The following is a 17,952-nucleotide window of genomic DNA, read 5'->3' as shown; positions in this document are numbered from 1 at the left end:
GGAAGGAAGGAAAGAAGGAAGAAAAGGGGAGAAGGGAGAAAACAAGGAAAGGAGGAAGGAAGGGAGAAAAGAGGAAGGGAAGAGGGAAGGAGAGAGCAGGAGGAAAGAAGGTAGGAAGGAAGGAAATGAGCCTGAAAGAAAGAAAGAAAGAAAGAAAGAAAGAAAGAAAGAAAGAAAGAAAGAAAGAAAGAAAGAAAGAAAGAAAGAAAGAAAGAAAGAAAGAAAGAAAGAAAGAAAGAAAGAAAGAAAGAAAGAAAGAAAGAAAGAAAGAAGGATGAATTCCCGTTGATGACGATTTGTGTAAGTTGAATTGGTATTTTTTAATCGTTATCGGGATAAATGCCGGAAATTATCGTGATACATTTTTTAGTCCATACCGCCCATCCCTACTCCACACCCGTCAGGAGACACTCAGACCTCAAAAACTGAATATGTTTCCTTGTGCTGCCTTGAAATCCGAACAAATCCACACTGATGTGAATAGAAAAGGGGCAATCCAAAGCAAGACAAGGCAAGGCCATATACGGCTGGGTATCGATTTGAATGTCAAGAATCGATTCGATTCCGATTCTTACGGTTCAGAAACAATTATCAGGATTTGATTCGATCGGATTCAATTCGATCCGATATTGATTTGGGTTACTGTTATTAAAATGTTTTTTGAGCTGTTGCCTGAATTATACGACTGTAGTTATGCAACATATTAATACTAGTATTATATTGAAATTCAACAGCAAGTATTGGCAGCTAATGATGCTGTAAGGACCAATAAACTTCCCAGATTGCTTTGGAGAAACATCGTGAGGCAGAATAACCAAACAGATCCAGGGCAGCAAACAGAGTTTACAGGGTTTTTTTTAACAGGGTTTACGCTCATAAACTGCCGAATGTAAGTATGAAGTTCCAGCTGATAACTACACCCATGCAGGATCCACGCATCTCTGGAATATCTCTTTTATAGTCCCAAACTTACCCTGAAGTATCGACAAGCACAAGCAAACACATTTTCATGGTTGATCTCAGTCTTTGACTGCATGCAGTTAAAATAATCACTGCTATATTTTCAGGTGAAAATCATGCACCTTTCTTTCTAAAAACTGGTCTTGAACCTCTAAAAATAACCAATACAATGAGCCTCTCTCCCATAGCTGCAGCGAAGTTTAAATCCATACGTGAATAAAATGTTGAAGACGAAGGGTCAAAGTTCAGAAATCAACATCACATGTGACGAAGCTGAGCAGAGATGAAGCGTGAGCTCCGTGTCTGTCAGGGTGGAGGTCGGAGCAGAAAACAGGACGTGTAGTCATCACGACTGCCACTGTTATGTGATCTCAGTGGGACCTAATGTAACATAATCAGAGATTACAGCTCTGCACTGCAGTATAAGTGTGTTATATTGTTATATCTGGGTCGTGTCGCTGCCTGCCATTGCACAATAGTGATTTAGAGAGCATGCAGTCACACGCCTTTCTTCATTTGTGTTATTTATGCAAGATTTCAACTTGGTTGCAGTGAAATATCAGTGGGTTGCAGTGTTTACGATGGTGAACTTCGGGGTTTTCAGGCAGAGGGTCCCGTGGAGGGAGGAAGTTGGATCCTGCTTACAAGTTTACTCTTGTTTGTTCTCCTGCATGGCAATGCTCTTGCTTTCTGTTACATCATCACATTCTGCCCACCGTGGGACAAATGTCCCTGTCGTCTAAAGTTAGCGTTGCTGGTTTTTGGAGACTGCGAGAACTAAACAAGGCTTGTTAAACATCTACCTTCAAATGAAACTTTAAAAACAAAAACAGAAACTACGATAACCCTTGGTGTTGCTTTAGAGCAGGGGTCGGCAACCCGCGGCTCTAGAGCCGCATGTGGCTCTTTAGCGCCGCCCTAGTGGCTCCTGGTGCTTTTTCAAAAATGTTTGACCTTTTTTTTTTCCTTTTTTTCGTCTTTTTTTCTTTTTTTTCCTTTTTTTCTTCACTTTTTTTCCTTTTTTCTTTTTTTTTTTCTCGAAATTTTGACTTTTTTTCTTGACATTCTGATTTTTTTCTCGATATTTCAACTTTTTTCTTAAAATTTTGACTTTTTTCTCGACATTTCGACTTTTTTCTCGAGATTGTACTTCAACATTAATCTCGACATTTCGACTTTTTTGTCGAAATTTCGACTTTTCTTGACATTTCAACTTTTTTCTAAACATTTCGTCTTTTTTCACCAAATTTTGACTTTTTTCTCGACATTTACGCCTTTTTTCTCAAAATTTCGACTTTTCTCTCGACATTTCCGCCTTTTTTCTCGACATTTCAACCTTTTTCTCAAAATTTTGACTTTTTTCATGAATTTTTGACTTTTTTCTCTACATTTCCGCCTTTTTTCTCGAAATTTTGACTTTTTTCACGACATTTTGACTTTTTTCTCGAAATTTTGACTTTTTTCTCGACATTTCGACTTTTTTCTCAAAGTGCATAATGAAAATAATATGCATAATAAAATGCAGCATGTGTTGCCTTCATTCTAAGGCTGATACAAGACTTTTCATTTTTTTGCGGCTCCAGACATATTTGTTTTTTGTGTTTTTGGTCCAATATGGCTCTTTCATTATGTTGGGTTGCCGACCCCTGCTTTAGAGGGACTGGTGTTTTTCTAATGTCAGTTTCTTCAAAACTTCCATCATGGGTGGTTCTGTCTAATGTGGCAAACCAAAAGAGAGAGAGCAGTCAGGAAACAACACGGTGGAAGAACGGCTGGAAGCAGTTACCCTTCCACCTCCAGGCTGGTGCTTCATGTTCTCCGTGGAGCCGATCTTGGACCTGACGTTCTTCAGGTCCGGCATGGGCGCTGCAGCGAGCGGCGCCGGCGAGCGGGTCTTCAGAGACCCCGGAGACTTGGGGGTGGAACGCACAACCGCCACCTTCTTCACTTTGTTGGCCTCGGCCGCGGACTGCGCTTGGCTGGCGGGGGACTTGGGAGTGCCGGGGCTGCTCTGTCCACTCGCATCTGCAGCAGTCGGAAAGACAACAGGGAGGTTTTAAACTTTTAAACTAAAGCTCATCGGTGGTGAGTGAGAGGACACTAGCTGCTGGGCTGGATGAAAGCGGAGCAAGCCTGATCCAGCGGATCAGTCTGTGGCCTGCTGGCCATGCTACGCTGGAAGCCATCGCTAATGTTTGCACACTGGTTTGTGTCTCTCTTTTACCTTTTACAGGTTTTGGAGTGGGAGGTTTCTTGGCCCTAGCTGCGTCACAAAATATACACCACATCACAAGACAATCCTCATAACTATGCTCTAAAATAAACTGAAAAAGATCAAATGAAATCGTATCACGGCAGCCGGGATTCGTACCTGGTTGAGCCGCGGCTTTGGCAGAAGTTTTGGCTCCTTGGGTTTGGCTCTTCGCAGAACCGACACTCTGAAAATGAGCAACACAAGCAGAGAGCAGTTCAACTTTCCAAGAAGAGTTGGTTGTGGCGGATCATGGGTGAGAGTTAAATCAAAAGGTAAATAAATAAACTTGATGTTTTAAAAACGGCCGAAGACGATTTGTGTATTCCTCTGAGTCGTGGAGGCGCGATGGCCCAGCAGAGGCCTGGCCCCCGTCCCTGGACCGGTACTTACTCCGGCCGGCCGGGGCCTCGGGCTCTTAACGGGGATGGAGCTGTGGCCGTTTCGAGGGGAGGCCTGTGTTTTGCTGTCCGTGGTGACAGGGGAGGAGGATGGTGAAGTGGCGGAGTGAGTCTTTGTCATGAGGAGGGAGAATGAATGAAAAACAAAACCGCTAATGAAACCAAACAGAAAACAGAAGAATGACTCAATGAACAAAGATGGCAAAAAGAGATGGTTTCATGTAAAGGATCATTCTGGTTCATTACAACAATGTTTTTGTTGCTTGAAAAACTTGTCTTTCTGCATTTTAAACAACATACTGCCGTTAGGAAACAAGGCATGGATAAAGATAAGATAAGTTACTAGTGATTACATCGTCAGTGATAAAACATATTCTCTGGTGGTGGACGAGTATCTCAATTGAAACTGGCTGATGCGACTACAGATGCTGAGGCCTCCACTTCAACCGCTGAACATATTTTTTCAGGTCTTTATACCTAATTCTCAGCTGCATTAGTGCGACTTGCTGCATTTGACCACAAAGCTTTATTTTGATGCCTTAAAACTAAATCTGGAACATTGCACACGAATCCTTTGTGCTCGCGAGGCCACAAAAAGCTTTTAAAATAATAGGAAGTTGCGTAATAGAGCGACTACATAATGGTGCTTAAGTCGTTTAAATCTTTCACCAAATGAACTTCCCCTCTTAATCAACACTTTTGTTGTGTCCCTGTTTCAAGTGCATGAGCTTATCTGAGAACAGATTCTCATCGCCACATTGCAGGTAAGAAACAGTCTGTGCATCATTGAGCAAACGCGTGGAGACTGGTAGAAAAGCCACTGTTCTCAAGTAATTCACATTACTGTTTCATCATGACATCAAAAGCTCCTCTTGATTGAATTGAATAGAAAAACCTGTTCTTAGCAGAGCTTTTATTGAGTAAATTCATACATACCTTACGCAGCAGCTTGAGCGCACGTTTTTTGCATCCATGAATCAAAATTCACCTTTGTGGAATAACAAGCCGATGAGAATAATCAATGAATAAGTACCTGGTTTTTATCAGAATCTGAGGAAGTGTGGAGGGTAAACAGGCTGCTCAGTGCAGATGAAAGTTTCATTCCCTCCTTTTATCCCCTAGCTGGCAAATACAGCTATTTTGTCAAGAAGTTCATAAGTGATGTTTGTATTTATTCAGAGGTAGGAGGGTAGAAGTTTGAGGTTCTGTCTACAAAAGCTTTGATAAACCAGAATGATCCACGAGTAAAACACTAACAAAAGTGACAGACAGCACTTAAACGAGGCTCCCGGTCACCTACCTTTTCCCCGGTATCCGCCTGAGCTTGAGCTGTAGAAACAAGACAGGAGAAAGCTTAGATCCGGACTCTTTTTTTCTTAGTTCAGCATCTATACTTTTTGGATCCACATCCACTCAGGTGCAGTAAGTTAACTCTCTCGTTTCCAAGCGTGTCACTAAATACATTCTCATGGCAAGAAAACCAACATGGACAGAGTGGTTAATGTTGTCTTTGCAGCATGCAGCGTGACACAAGGAAGCGGCGTGTTTTCAGGCTGCATATCCAGCAGTGAGCAGAGATGAAAGAAGGGAAAGAAAAGCTAAAGTGGGGGAGGACAACAAGCTTCTCCTCAGCTCCACGGTCACGTCCACTGAAATCATTTGGAGTAAGAGTGCTGCATAACAGAGAGCAGAAGCAGCTTTCAAATCAAACAAGTGGAAGGAGGTAACTGAGGAGGGCTGGTTTGGAACCGGTGAACGTGAGAGCAAACAGACCTTTGAAAACTGCAACGGGCACCAAAGACTTTCTGGCTGCCGGGGTTTGGGAGGGTGTTTTCTGGAGCCCAGCGGTGCCGGCGGTCTGAGCCACATTGCTCCTCGTCTCTGACTCATTACAAATGCCAGGCTTTGTATAGCTGGCCCTATGTAGCGATGACTCACCGCCGCCTTCAGCCCCCGGGTCACACGGCAGCTCGCTAGAGAGGCAATCGTTATCACAAGTGTTCCTGCCGCGTTGCTCTGGATGGAAATCTTCAGAATGTGATTCAGATTCCGACTGTGACAGACTCTGCGTCTGAGGAGTTTGCTGCGTTCCTGAAGTTATGACTTTGCTTCCAGAGTCGCTGCATGATTTTAAAGTTGTTCCATCAGTAATCACGCCATCATTTAGTTGCTCGGAGTTGTCGTCTGTTGCCTGGATGAGCCACAAGTTTCTGTCTCCGATGGATGTCAGGTCTTCCAAAGCGGCGCTGCGGACTAGAGAGGTCCCAGGAGGACTGTTCCCCTCTGCCAGGCATTCAGACGCATCCAGGCTGATGGCCCTCTGAGAATCAGCAGTGCTCGTGCTGCTGGTCTCCATGTCCCGTCTTAACTCTGACCTGCAGCCCAGGTCCTCAGAGACCCATTGAGAGTCACTTAGCCTCTTCCCACAGTCACCCTCCACCATGTTCCCTGATTCCTGAGAGCAGGCCGCTCTCATGAAGTCAACGCCATTCCCATCAGCTCCGGGGTCGGCAGGCTTGGCCAGTGCCAGCTCACTGGAGACTCCAGCAGCACGCCTCACTGGTTTGTTTAAAAAGCAGATTAAGGATGACATTCACAGCACTTGTTTTCCTCCCCGTTGCAACAAAAAGGTGAGAAAGTCAACAAGGAAAGCAAGACACCAGAAACTGAGAGAGAAGTTACGTGATCGATGAGTTCAGGTACAAACAGGGACAGTAATGGATATGGATCACGGTCCGGTGGGAGATGAGAGATGATGCAGTCCAGTGAACGTGATGAACAGACCATTTCATTTTAAGGATATAAACTGTATATAAATATATACTGTATATTAACTCCAAAAAAACATTTACTGATACTAAGCAGCAACATGACATAACTTACATAATATAAATACAGTATATATTTACACACACACAAACATTTATGTATGTGTATATACACACATACTGTATATATATGTAAATATATTTATATATACATATTTATACCACGGTCTGTGTGAATACTCGATTCTGATTGGCTGGCAGGTGCACATTAAAAGTGATAATCTACACCTAGAAAACAAGTTCGGTCAAATTGCCTGATAACTTTAATATCATTGCAATGGATCAACTGCCAGGTGGTAACCACGGCAACAGAGATTCAGAGAAGAGCCGGCTACCGCAGGACGGCGACATGAGTGATTTTGACGTTTCTTTTAATTTATTTGGTGAATTTAACAATTTTGATGACTGGGATGCAGAAGAGGAGAGAAAAGAAAATAGCCGAGCGGAGCTGAGCGGACTAGAATATCCCCCGTTACCAAAGAAACTGAGTTATGGCTTGTTAAAAAACTTTGTAACTTACCAGGTTACAACGGCTGCAGACGAGAGATTAAATAGTCCGCTCAGCCGCTCAGCTGTGGTTTGTTATAAAACTAATGATTTCAACTGAAAAAACATTAAAGCATGAATAACTGTTTTTATATTTATATTTTTTAGTAAGTGACCGTGGTATATGCGGGATAATGCCCTTCGAGGTGAATATTATCATAAATATATGGATGACGCGGGGGCATTTGCCTCCGCGAAGTCGGGCATTATCCCTTACATATATATATATATATATATATATATATATATATATATATATATATATATATATATATATATATATATATATATATATATATATATATATATACATATATATACATACTGTACATACATCTATATATTCAAATAAAGTGCATACACAAATTTGTATTAAAAAAAGGAAAATCATTAAACAAATGTTGTGAAAGCTTTCTGTTTATGAGCTGTGCATTAAGACATAAAAGTATGTGAAATTCAACCCTGAAAATGTACCTTAACCTCCTGAGACCTGGTGCAGTTACCTTTTCCCCATTAAGAAGTTGAATGTTATGACATTTTGGTCAAAAAACCAAAGAGATCCATAAACTTAATTCATAAACTTCATTTTCCACGTGTTAACCCACTGTGGAGTCAGCCCCTGGGCTTGACTCCTCTCTTCTCCTCTGCTCTTAAGGCTCAAACAGCAGCGATTTCAGCAAAACATGCAGAAGCTGGATGACCTTCCTCTGATCTTGGTCTGTGATACACAGAACCCCTATAAATGTAAGAGGATCACACACTAACACACTCACACACTCACACACTACGCTACAGAGGTGTGTTATGTTGGATTTCAGTACCCAAGGACAGAAAGAGTCATTCTGTCATAATACTGTATATCGCCTTAATTTTTCTCTTTTTTTAACTCAGATTTAAGGCATGTAATTAAATGAATGCTGCAACACCTTTCTGTTAATTAATGCATAATTTCTTGAAACTCATACTTTAATTATCAAATGATCTGGATTTATCTCTTCATATCAATAACACACAATGTATCTGCAATATCTGCAAGATAGTATATATCATACGGAAGCGTATTGCATTCACTTGAGAAAAAAAATCTGCTGTTTTTCTGAATTAACAAGATAATTATCTTAGAATTCCGAGAAAAGTTTTAATTAAAAAAAAAAAATCTGTTTTTCTGAATTAACCAGTCATTCACTTGAGAGCTCGATTTCATGGAAGGAAACATGTTCCGCTTGTCCAGTTTAATCCAGTTTTATTTTGCTTTTGGTTTGAAACATTGGGAGATACTCTTGTCTCTAAGTTATATAGAATATAGATGGTATTGTTATTAGTTTGTCAACTTTGCGCAGGCACCTCAGGACTTTGCGTTTGTTCAGACGGAAAGCCCATTCTGATCTGATGGACATTGCAACTTTTCTCCAGGATAATTATCTCGTTAATTCAGAAAAACAGAGCAGAATTTTTTTTTTTCATTAAAACTTTTTTTTCTCAAGTGAATGCAATACGCTTCCGTACATTCATATCCAACTTCTGCCGTAAATAAAACCAGGGAAGTCCGATCAATAACACATGTAACAGCCTACCTGAAGCGGCTCCTCCTGCTGCTGATGGAACACGACGACCGGAGGGAAAAGACAGAGAGCTTCATCAGTACTGAGGTCCTCACCACCGATCACCAGTCACTCATCTACATCAGTGCAGGTCCAGGTGAAGAGCAGCCTGAGTCAGCGCAGGAAGCCAAAGCAACGCAGAAAGCCAAAGCAGCGCAGGAAGCCAAAAAAACGGTGCAGCCACGTCTCCACAGTTTCTCTGCAGGTCTTACATCTGGACCACCCTTGAGCTTGAACTTTAGCGGTGTTTAAGGTAACGCAGCGCCGTTCACGTGGGCAGCGCATCACAGGAGTGAGTGCGTGCGGTTTGGCAGCTTCTGCTGCACAGGGACCAGCTCTGAACATCACAGGAGCTGTTTCTGCTGGCTGCAGGAGTCCGCTGGCGTATTCACCCTCACAGAGCGAGCAGGACAGAGAGCAAAGCCAAGCGGGACCCAATAATAATAAAAGAGTAATGTCCTATTTACATGGCTGGAAGGATCAAAACAGTGAGCTTTGTTTCACACTCACAAGAGAGCAGCTGATGGCTGAATATACTTATTAGCTTTTCTCTGATCAAAGTATTAAAATATAAATACAATGAACCTATTTGTACACTAAAGGGGACCTGGCCTGAATGTATTTTACTTAGAAACAAAGCTTATCTCTTATACGAGTGCTTCAAATGAAGTCCTAATGCAGCAAACATTGGCTCTGATTGAACTACAAGCAGCTGGCAGTAAGTCATCTTTGCAGATATGATGATGCCCACTGAGTGGCAGCGTAAACTTTCAGTTTGAGCAACTGGAAAACATCTAAAATGGGAAAGAGCTGTTGTTCAGACTGAGCTGTTGTTCGACTGTAGTCATAGATTTAGCAAGAAATCGGAGTTATCGTTTTACAGACTGACGAAAAATAAGCTTAATAGAGACAAATGCATCGCTGCAATTCGCAGAAACAACTGGATTCCAGGCACCGAAACGTGGATTTGCGGTTCCCATTTTGTATCAGGTAATGTTGGATTTTTGGGTAGCTAACGTTAAACGGTCAAATCATAAAGTTCGGTGTCCTCATCACTTTAATTTCTACAACAAATCCTGCCTTGAAGTAGGACCAAGCGTCAAGACTTTTGTATGCCTTCAAGCTTTGCTTCGTCCCCGGCGTAGAAATTAAGTCCATATAAATATCAGGAAACTCGATTCGTGTCCAAATATTAATGCACATTCCCTCTATTTCTGAGTGCTGGACTCCGAGGAAGTGGAGCTTGCAGCTTCCATCTCTGACCTGTGGGTCAGGAAGCGCTGAATCCACAAGCGTTTTCGTCGTCAACAACACAGCAGAAAAAACAAAGCTGAAATCAGTTTTAGGGGTGAGAGGCTAAACACGAAACCACAAATAAAACCAACAAAAGCAGCAATTCCCTGATGATATATCTGCAACAAAAACGTTATTGCAAAAAAGGCAAAAGGAATGCATAAAGTGAGAGGTGAACACAGATTAAACCATGCTAAATGAGGGTTAAGCAGCTTGTCAGGCGGCGGGACATGGGCGGTGGGGGGTTTCGGCGGCGTACCAGGCTCCCCTTCGTCAGCGCCGTGGCTGATGTCTGGCTGAGAGAGATCAGACACAGATTTCGCCCCATTTTCACTGAGCGCAGCTTCGTCTTCTGTGGATATGAGGTTAACCATGATCAGACCGGAGGTTATCACGAGAGTAACACTTTTAAATGCATTTCAAAGAAAATCTCTAACTACGACCTGTGAAGCAGAAAAAAGGACGGTTAAATGTTTTATGATCTATTCAGCTCTTTTTAGGGGAATAAAACGATTATAATCCGAGGAGTGAACCCATCACGCATGAGTCACGAGTCAACATACTGAGAGTGATTTCAGTTCACTGCTGATCACATACAGAGATGAATTTACATGTAGAATCTGTGCATCGTAAAAAGAGAGAAAGAGGACCACGGGCGCTACATCAGGACAACATCGTATGAGAAGGTTTCTTACAATTAAAAAGTTCAGACTGAGACATTTAATCAGAATTAGATTAAGATTAGATTAGATTAGATTATTAAAATTAGAAGACAGTAAATTATTAGACTCTCCAAATCTTCCATTAATGAGAGAAAATAAAATGAATGAGGATGTCCATTGATTAGGGGTGTAACGATACATTAATCTCACGATACGGTACGATACACGATATTGAGGTCACGATAACGATATGATATTTTAGCAGTATTTTTTTAACAACCTTGAATGAGGAACATATGACTGGAAAAAATGGTCTTTTATTTGAAAGACACAAAATACAAAACAATGCTGTGCGTTTGCCCTTGATTGATTCGTGCTCACCTTATAAGTAAAAGTTCGGAGCTCAAAACCTTGCAAGAGTCCTGTGATCGGGACCGCAAAACGGTACTAGTTTCTTCTGAGCAGCGTAGTAAGATTTTGGTCCGCGGGTGGAGGCGCGGTCGTCACGTGATCCCGCTGCACCAATAGGATGCGCGTTACTAGTAAACACAATATATTAATATTAATAACCCAATATCGCACTACAGTTTGTCACCTCCACGACACGTATCGTGATGTTTTTGTATCGATATCGTTTTTGCACGATATATTGTTACACCCCTACCATTGATCATCTTTAACATTGTGAGCGCCCAGTTAAAGATAACGTCCACCAGGGGAGTTCTGACCGGTCTGGTTCTGGTTCTGGGTCTGGTTCTGGGTCTGGGTCTGGTTCTGGGTCTGGTTCTGGGTCTGGATCTGGTTCTGGTTCTGGGTCTGGGATACTGGGAACAGATCCGTTAGCCCCTGTGTGAGGTCTCTGTGAACCGGGATTACTTCCCACAGATGGCTTCAGGTCCCATCACATTTCTGGTTTGCAACAACTCAAGACTCTTTTGTGGGCGTGCTCTCTGGGCTCTTCCTGAATGCAGATGTTCCCTGCAGAGCATCGAACCGTCACACCGTGGACAGGATTTACTCACGTTTCACGCTGTGTCTGAATATCACAGCTGATCAGTGTTTAAGGGCTGATGGATCAGAACCACATCTAGAGAGAAAAGCCTCCACAGGGCCTTCCCCCTCAAGGGCCGGCACCAGCCGGCGCTCACCTAACTGCCTCTGCACAGAGGGCCGGCGCTGCAGCCGATCAGAGCAACCAACCAGGCCACCCAATCAGAGGACAGAAATGAGTTGTGTAGGAACAGTGGGAATCTTTAACTGCTGATGCAAAAGCTGTTAATCCTCAACTGCAGCATCTACACTGTTTCTATCCAGATTACGGCGCCGGCGCTCTGTCGCCATCGTGTTAAACCCAGCCTGAGTCTCTAAAGGATAGACTGATTTGATTGGCTCCCCGAGACTTCTGGGCTTAGTTAATGGGCCCCGACAGCACGTTTTTTGTGCGCCGCACTCTTTGTACATGAGGCCCCTGGTCTCTGGGCTAGAAACTCACACTTATGACTTTATGTAAAAATGAAAGAAAAAAAAAGGTCACAATTAGTAACATTTCCTGCTATTATGAATTTTAAATAATGAGAAAATCATAATATTGTACTCATGAGATAAAAGGGATGAGATGGTATGAAGGTGAAAATAAGAAAGTGTCATTCTGAGATTCTTTTAATAATAAGAAACCATGTTAATACGAGCTTGTGAATTATGAGAATCTCAGAATCTTGTGATTATAAAATGCTTTCTCGTAGAATAAGATTCAAATAACCAAATGAGTTCTTGTGTGATTACAGTCCAAACTTCTAAACACAACATACAGGCGGGACGGCAGGAATGCTAACTGAGAACTAACCAAAAACCTCCCGCAGTGATTGAAGTAGCTAATAGACTAAATGATTATTTTGTAAATATGGGACCTAAATTAGCTAGTGAAATTCAAGAACCAGGAATACATAATGATAACTTAATAGATAGAAACTCAAACTCCCTTTTTCTCAAACCTGTCGTAGAAAAAGAAATAATAGACATTGTAAACATCTGCAAAAACAAGACATCCATGGATTATAACGACATAGATATGAAAACAGTAAAAAAAGTCATTCATGGGATTTCCAAACCGTTAACTCACATCTTTGACTTATCATTACAATTTACCAACAGTATGAAAGTAGCCAAGGTCATTCCTCTGTTTAAAACTGGTGACAAACATCTCTTCACGAACTACAGGCCTGTATCCATTCTCCCACGGTTTTCAAAATTCTTGAAAAATGTTTTGCAGTAGGTTAGACGATTTCATAGAAAAACATTCATTACTTTCAGACAATCAATATGGATTCCGGAACAACAGATCAACATCATTAGCATTAATTTAACTAATAGAAGAAATCACCAACACCACAGACAAAAAGAAATTTGCGGTCGGGGTATTCATTGATTTAAAGAAAGCATTTGACACAATAAATCACAAAATTTTAATTAACAAACTAGATCAATATGGAATCAGAGGTATTGCATTAAAGTGGGTCAGCAGTTACCTAAACAACAGGAGGCAGTTCGTGAAGTTGGGTGGCAGCCAGTCTACATGGTTGGACATTGTTTGCGGTGTACCACAAGGATCAGTACTAGGACCAAAACTATTTATCATATACATCAACGACATATGTAAAATATAAAAATTACTCCAATTAATTTTATTTGCCGATAACACCAACTTTTTTGCATCAGGTGAGAATCTACAGCAGCTTTTGGAAATGGTCACATCTGAATTCATTAAAATAAAACATTGGTTTGACAAAAATAAATTATCTTTAAATATAAGCAAGACAAAATTCATGATTTTTGGTAACAGGAATATGGATAACAGGGCTTCGATACAGATAGATGGGACTGACGTAGAAAGAGTACAGGAAATCAAATTTTTAGGGGTGACAATAAATGACAAAATCTGCTGGAAATCTCACACAAAATACATCTGTACTAAAATAGCTAGAAGCATCTCAATAATGGCAAAAGCTAGACACTTCCTATATAGCAAATCACTCCACACTCTGTACTGTTCAATGGTTTTACCTTATTTAAATGACTGCATAGAGGTCTGGGGCAATACATATAAAAGTGAATTGTGAATTAAGGGAACCAATTAATTTTAAATTACAGACATGTAGAACTACAAGCAAAACATTTTGCATTTTAAACGGTGGAGTGAGGCTATGGAACAGTCTGAGTAAAGAGCTGAAACAATGTCCAACCATCTACAGGTTCAAAAGCAAATACAAAGAAAAGATTTTTGCCAAATACAGGGAAGAGGAGACACGAGGTAGTGATTGTGTGGGGATTCAGCATAATGTACGTATATAAAATGGTATATATAATAATGATTATATTGTTTATGATAAGATGTGTATATATGTGTATATATATATATGTTGTATATGTATATTATTTATAATTGCTCTGGTATATCATTTATTTAGAATGCTCAGGTATAATATTTAGAATGCTCAGGTATAATATTGCAATGAAGTGCTGTAATATTTTTATAACGTACAGGACTGTCTCAGAAAATTAGAATATTGTGATTTTCTGTAATGCAATTACAAAAACAAAAATGTCATACATTCTGGATTCATTACAAATCAACTGAAATATTGCAAGCCTTTTATTATTTTAATATTGCTGATCATGGCTTACAGCTTAAGAAAAGTCAAATATCCTAAAAAATTATAATATTCTGGGAATCTTAATCTTAAACTGTAAGCCATAATCAGCTATATTACAATAATAAAAGGCTTGCAATATTTCAGTTGATTTTTTAATGAATCCAGAATGTATGACATTTTTGTTTTTTTAATTGCATTACAGAAAATAAAGAACTTTATCACAATATTTTAATTTTCTGAGACTGTCCTGTAATAAAAGGTATATTTTTTTGATAAAGTAAAGCTTGCTGTTATATTTTTTTTAATTTTAATTTTGTATTCAAGCAAAATTGAAATAGAAACAAGGGGTAGGACAAAAAAATAAGTTTTTTCTTTTTTTTTTTTTGTATTTTTAATTAATATGCTCGAAATAAAGATTTCAATCAATCAATCAAGCAGTGGGACATTTATCCACGCTAGCTGCAGCCTGCTGCTACGACTACAGCGTTCACACTCTGTCACCACGTCAGGAGATACTCACTCCGGGTTTCCCTGCTGGGTACGGTGCAGGTCAGCGCTGCGGGCGGAGCTGGCTCTCCCGGCCGCCTCCTGCTCAGACGCCAGAAGAGGGGGCGTGGGAACGGGGGGAACGCCTGCACTAACGAGGGCTGTAAACTGGGGTACGCTAGGCTACGGACTAGTTGGCCATGTGGTTTGTCGGGATAAAAGAAGAGAGACATTCAGCTGCTGACAGACTTCCAGCGGAGCATTAGCTACAAGACTGGCTGTAAAATCTAGTTCACAAGCTCATCCTCTGCTGGTTGTTACTGGACTGGAATGTGCTCTTTAATTGCAGCTCTGGAGCCCCGATGGTGCAAGAACTGAACCGGAGCAAACGGAGGAGGCCCAGGATGCAGACAGGCCTCATTCTGGGAGGCCGGACCCAGAACCGTGCAGCTGCACCCGGGCCTTCCAGGGCTCTTGTAGTCTGTAGACTGTAACTTCTCAAAACTACGCTGTTTTGCTCGTTGTGGAAGTCCCTCCAAACTGTGCATGTTTGTTCCGCCTTTCTGTGATTGTGCTGTCATTAACTCTAACATTGACTTGGCGAGTACTCCCTGGGAAGATGAACTGTTATCCACTTGTCAATAAACTTTCTCACAGCAGGAATGAATCCTCCGGACCAGCAAACTCACAGAAGTCCTGCCTTTCTGGAGGTCTGCAAACCTGCCTGTTATTATTAGATCAAGAGCACGTCATTAGCTCATCTATATGGTTCCTAGAGGCGCTGCAAGGGTGTGCTGAGATCTCCACATGCTTCCTCTGCATCTTGAATTGATGTTTGTCAAACACATGATAAATAGATGGTAAAAATGACGCAGAGTGATATGTCAGGTGGTGTCCAACTCCAACTGTGGCAGGGACCAGATGACTTGTCTTGTCCTAATGCACAAGACTTCAGGGGAACTGAGAGAGGGTGTACTTTATTTTTTAAATATGTGCAAAGACATTTTGTTTAAAGAAGAGAAGATTCTCCTATTTTTCTTCATTGAAATGGCTTACAGGGAAATAACAATGTGTTCAGGAATCTGAATGTGACAGAAAGAAGAAAGTGATGTGAAAGGATGTTGACTTTTGAAACAATCTGAGCTGAAATGTATTTTGGGACCAACGTCTCACTTCATGTCATTTCCCTCACTGTCTGGCATCTGGTTTCTCCGTGCATGTCATGTCTGACCTTTCATTTTGGTGACTCCGTTCTCCTGGCGGTGCTGGTCGCTGATGGCCATGTTGGTGAGGGAGGCGCTCACGGCGTCTCCGGGCCCGTAGCTGTTGGAGCTGTTGGAGCTGTTGTTCACGTAGTCCATTGCTGGTCACAGATCAGACTGCAAACGAGCAAAGATCAAACAAGATCAGGCCAAAGGGCCACAGCGAGTCACATCAATCTGCTCACAGGTTTCACGTGCAAAGCAGCTGAAAGGGAAGAGAGCGGCTGGCTGAAGCGGCTCAAAGCAATGACGGCGCACTTGTCGGACACTTTGTCTTCCGGCATGAAGAACCCAGTCCATCACCTCAAAATGTAAACAGACACTGTGCCTGTGAAAACCCAGTTATTTATACACACTGACGTGGGGTCAAGCGCTTCATGTTTCAACCTCACACAGACAGAAATAGTGGCTTCAGCTCATGTGCATGTGTCCTCACTGTGACAGGCTGCACTTTCTGAGCAGCCAGCGACCCGCTCTGGGCCTGGGCCTCCACCAGAGCCTTGAGGTCCCTGCAACGCCACGCTTCACCCACAACACAAGTCGCTGTGGTGCACAGGTGCCCCCCAGGTGCCCCCCTGGACCACCGGAGACAACCCCCCAGGCTCAACCAGCTAGCACGGAAATGCGTCAAACCGAATAAAAAGAGGATTACATATCAGATTAAAGTCAAGCCTCTGGTTACATCAGCCCTTTTCAGACCGAATCATATTTTTCTAACCCTCTTACTTACACACACACACACACACACACACACACACACACACACACACACACACACACACACACACACACACACACACACACACACACACACACACACACACACACACACACACACACACCACTCCAGTGTGGAGAGCTTATGCCATAATCAGTCTGGGCATCCAAACAGCTGGTTCTGTGTTGGCGTGGGGATGTAGATCTGGAAGCTTCTCGGCTTTAGTTTCCCTCTCAAGTCCACGATGGCGCAGCAACATGACGGTTTAATCTTTCTGAGGGGCACAGTGAAGCCACCCCCACCACAGACAGATCACATGATTAGTCTACAAACCCGTCTGGACGGGAACACAAATGTTCTCAGAACATTGTGCTTGCAAGACATGGTAAAAAAAATGAAAATGGACTTCCTGTGCAAGAGGAAAAGTTTGAGCTACTTAAAAGTAGAGGTGCACAAATCCATTCTGGTTCAGTTCAAACCAGACTGTTAACCAATCTGACCTCAGAGGCCTTTGGGTCGAGGTAAGTATCACAATCTGGGTATGTTGGGGCTATGAGACCAAGGCAACATTTGGGTATTGCAGTTTCAATGCCTAGACGATGCCATGGGTCTGAATGAGTTAAAAGAGAGAAAAACATACACTAAAATTCACTTTATTCATAGATATTCCACAGAAAAAGGATGTTTGAATGGATCGGGTAGCAGCAACAGCTGTACGATTTTATAACATTTCAAACATCTGAAATCATTCAATCCATCACCTAAGCTGAAATCAAGAGTATTTCATGTAACAGAGTAAATCAAGTGAGACTGTCGCCACGGCAACAATAAACAACTTAATCATTACCATCAATTCTAATATCTGATCAGTGAATCACATAAATACTGGCCTCCGATGATGACACTGGATCACATGGCTCCATCAGGGCTTTGTACTTTCTATCCTTACGATGATACTTTTATTTTGCAGGTGGTTTTTAATTACTTTTCAGACTTTTAAAAATGTTCTCAAAGCAAGAAAGCTGTCACTTTTGTTTTAGTGTTTGTCATTTATACCCACTGGAACCTGGGAGAGCTATTCAAAGTCAAAGTATCTTGGTTTACCTCCACGGCCTGAACAAGCCTGGACCCGGTTCTGTAGCACCATGATGAGGTTAAGTGGCTTCACGTCAGTGACATGACTGGATGTTAAAAGAGCTGTCTGGAGAGGCTCTGAGGTGTGAAACTAAGGAACAATTCACAATCAATAGTTAAATAAAGTCATAACAACTTTTCCTGATGTAGAATTTCAAAG

The 17,952-nt window shown here is 41.7% G+C and overlaps 1 protein-coding gene across 19 annotated transcripts in view; it reads right to left on the bottom strand.

The window, feature by feature from the left end:
* Window positions 1-17,952, bottom strand: part of LOC133419057 (microtubule-associated protein tau-like) — a 44,378-nt gene that overhangs the window by 14,015 nt on the left and 12,411 nt on the right. For 2 of the 19 annotated variants that reach the window (XM_061708058.1, XM_061708056.1), the window contains exons 1-5: window positions 5,386-6,476; window positions 4,913-4,941; window positions 3,605-3,724; window positions 3,332-3,398; window positions 2,747-2,985 (exon numbers count right to left, since the gene is read on the bottom strand). In XM_061708058.1, the coding sequence (XP_061564042.1) occupies window positions 2,747-2,985; window positions 3,332-3,398; window positions 3,605-3,724; window positions 4,913-4,941; window positions 5,386-6,205 (1,275 nt within the window). In that variant the 5' untranslated portion in view covers window positions 6,206-6,476. Of the gene's footprint in view, window positions 1-2,746; window positions 2,986-3,331; window positions 3,399-3,604; window positions 3,725-4,912; window positions 4,942-5,385; window positions 6,477-8,560; window positions 8,582-10,139; window positions 10,233-14,712; window positions 14,869-15,909; window positions 16,058-16,782; window positions 16,880-17,952 lie in introns of those variants that run through there. The other 17 variants (XM_061708055.1, XM_061708060.1, XM_061708062.1 and 14 more) reach the window with 16 other exon arrangements.

This window comes from Cololabis saira, chromosome 19 (genome assembly GCF_033807715.1).
Source record: "Cololabis saira isolate AMF1-May2022 chromosome 19, fColSai1.1, whole genome shotgun sequence".
Classification (NCBI taxonomy): Eukaryota; Metazoa; Chordata; class Actinopteri; order Beloniformes; family Belonidae; genus Cololabis; species Cololabis saira.
Note: the sequence above shows the minus strand (reverse complement) of the source record. Positions and strands in the feature narration are given on the sequence as shown.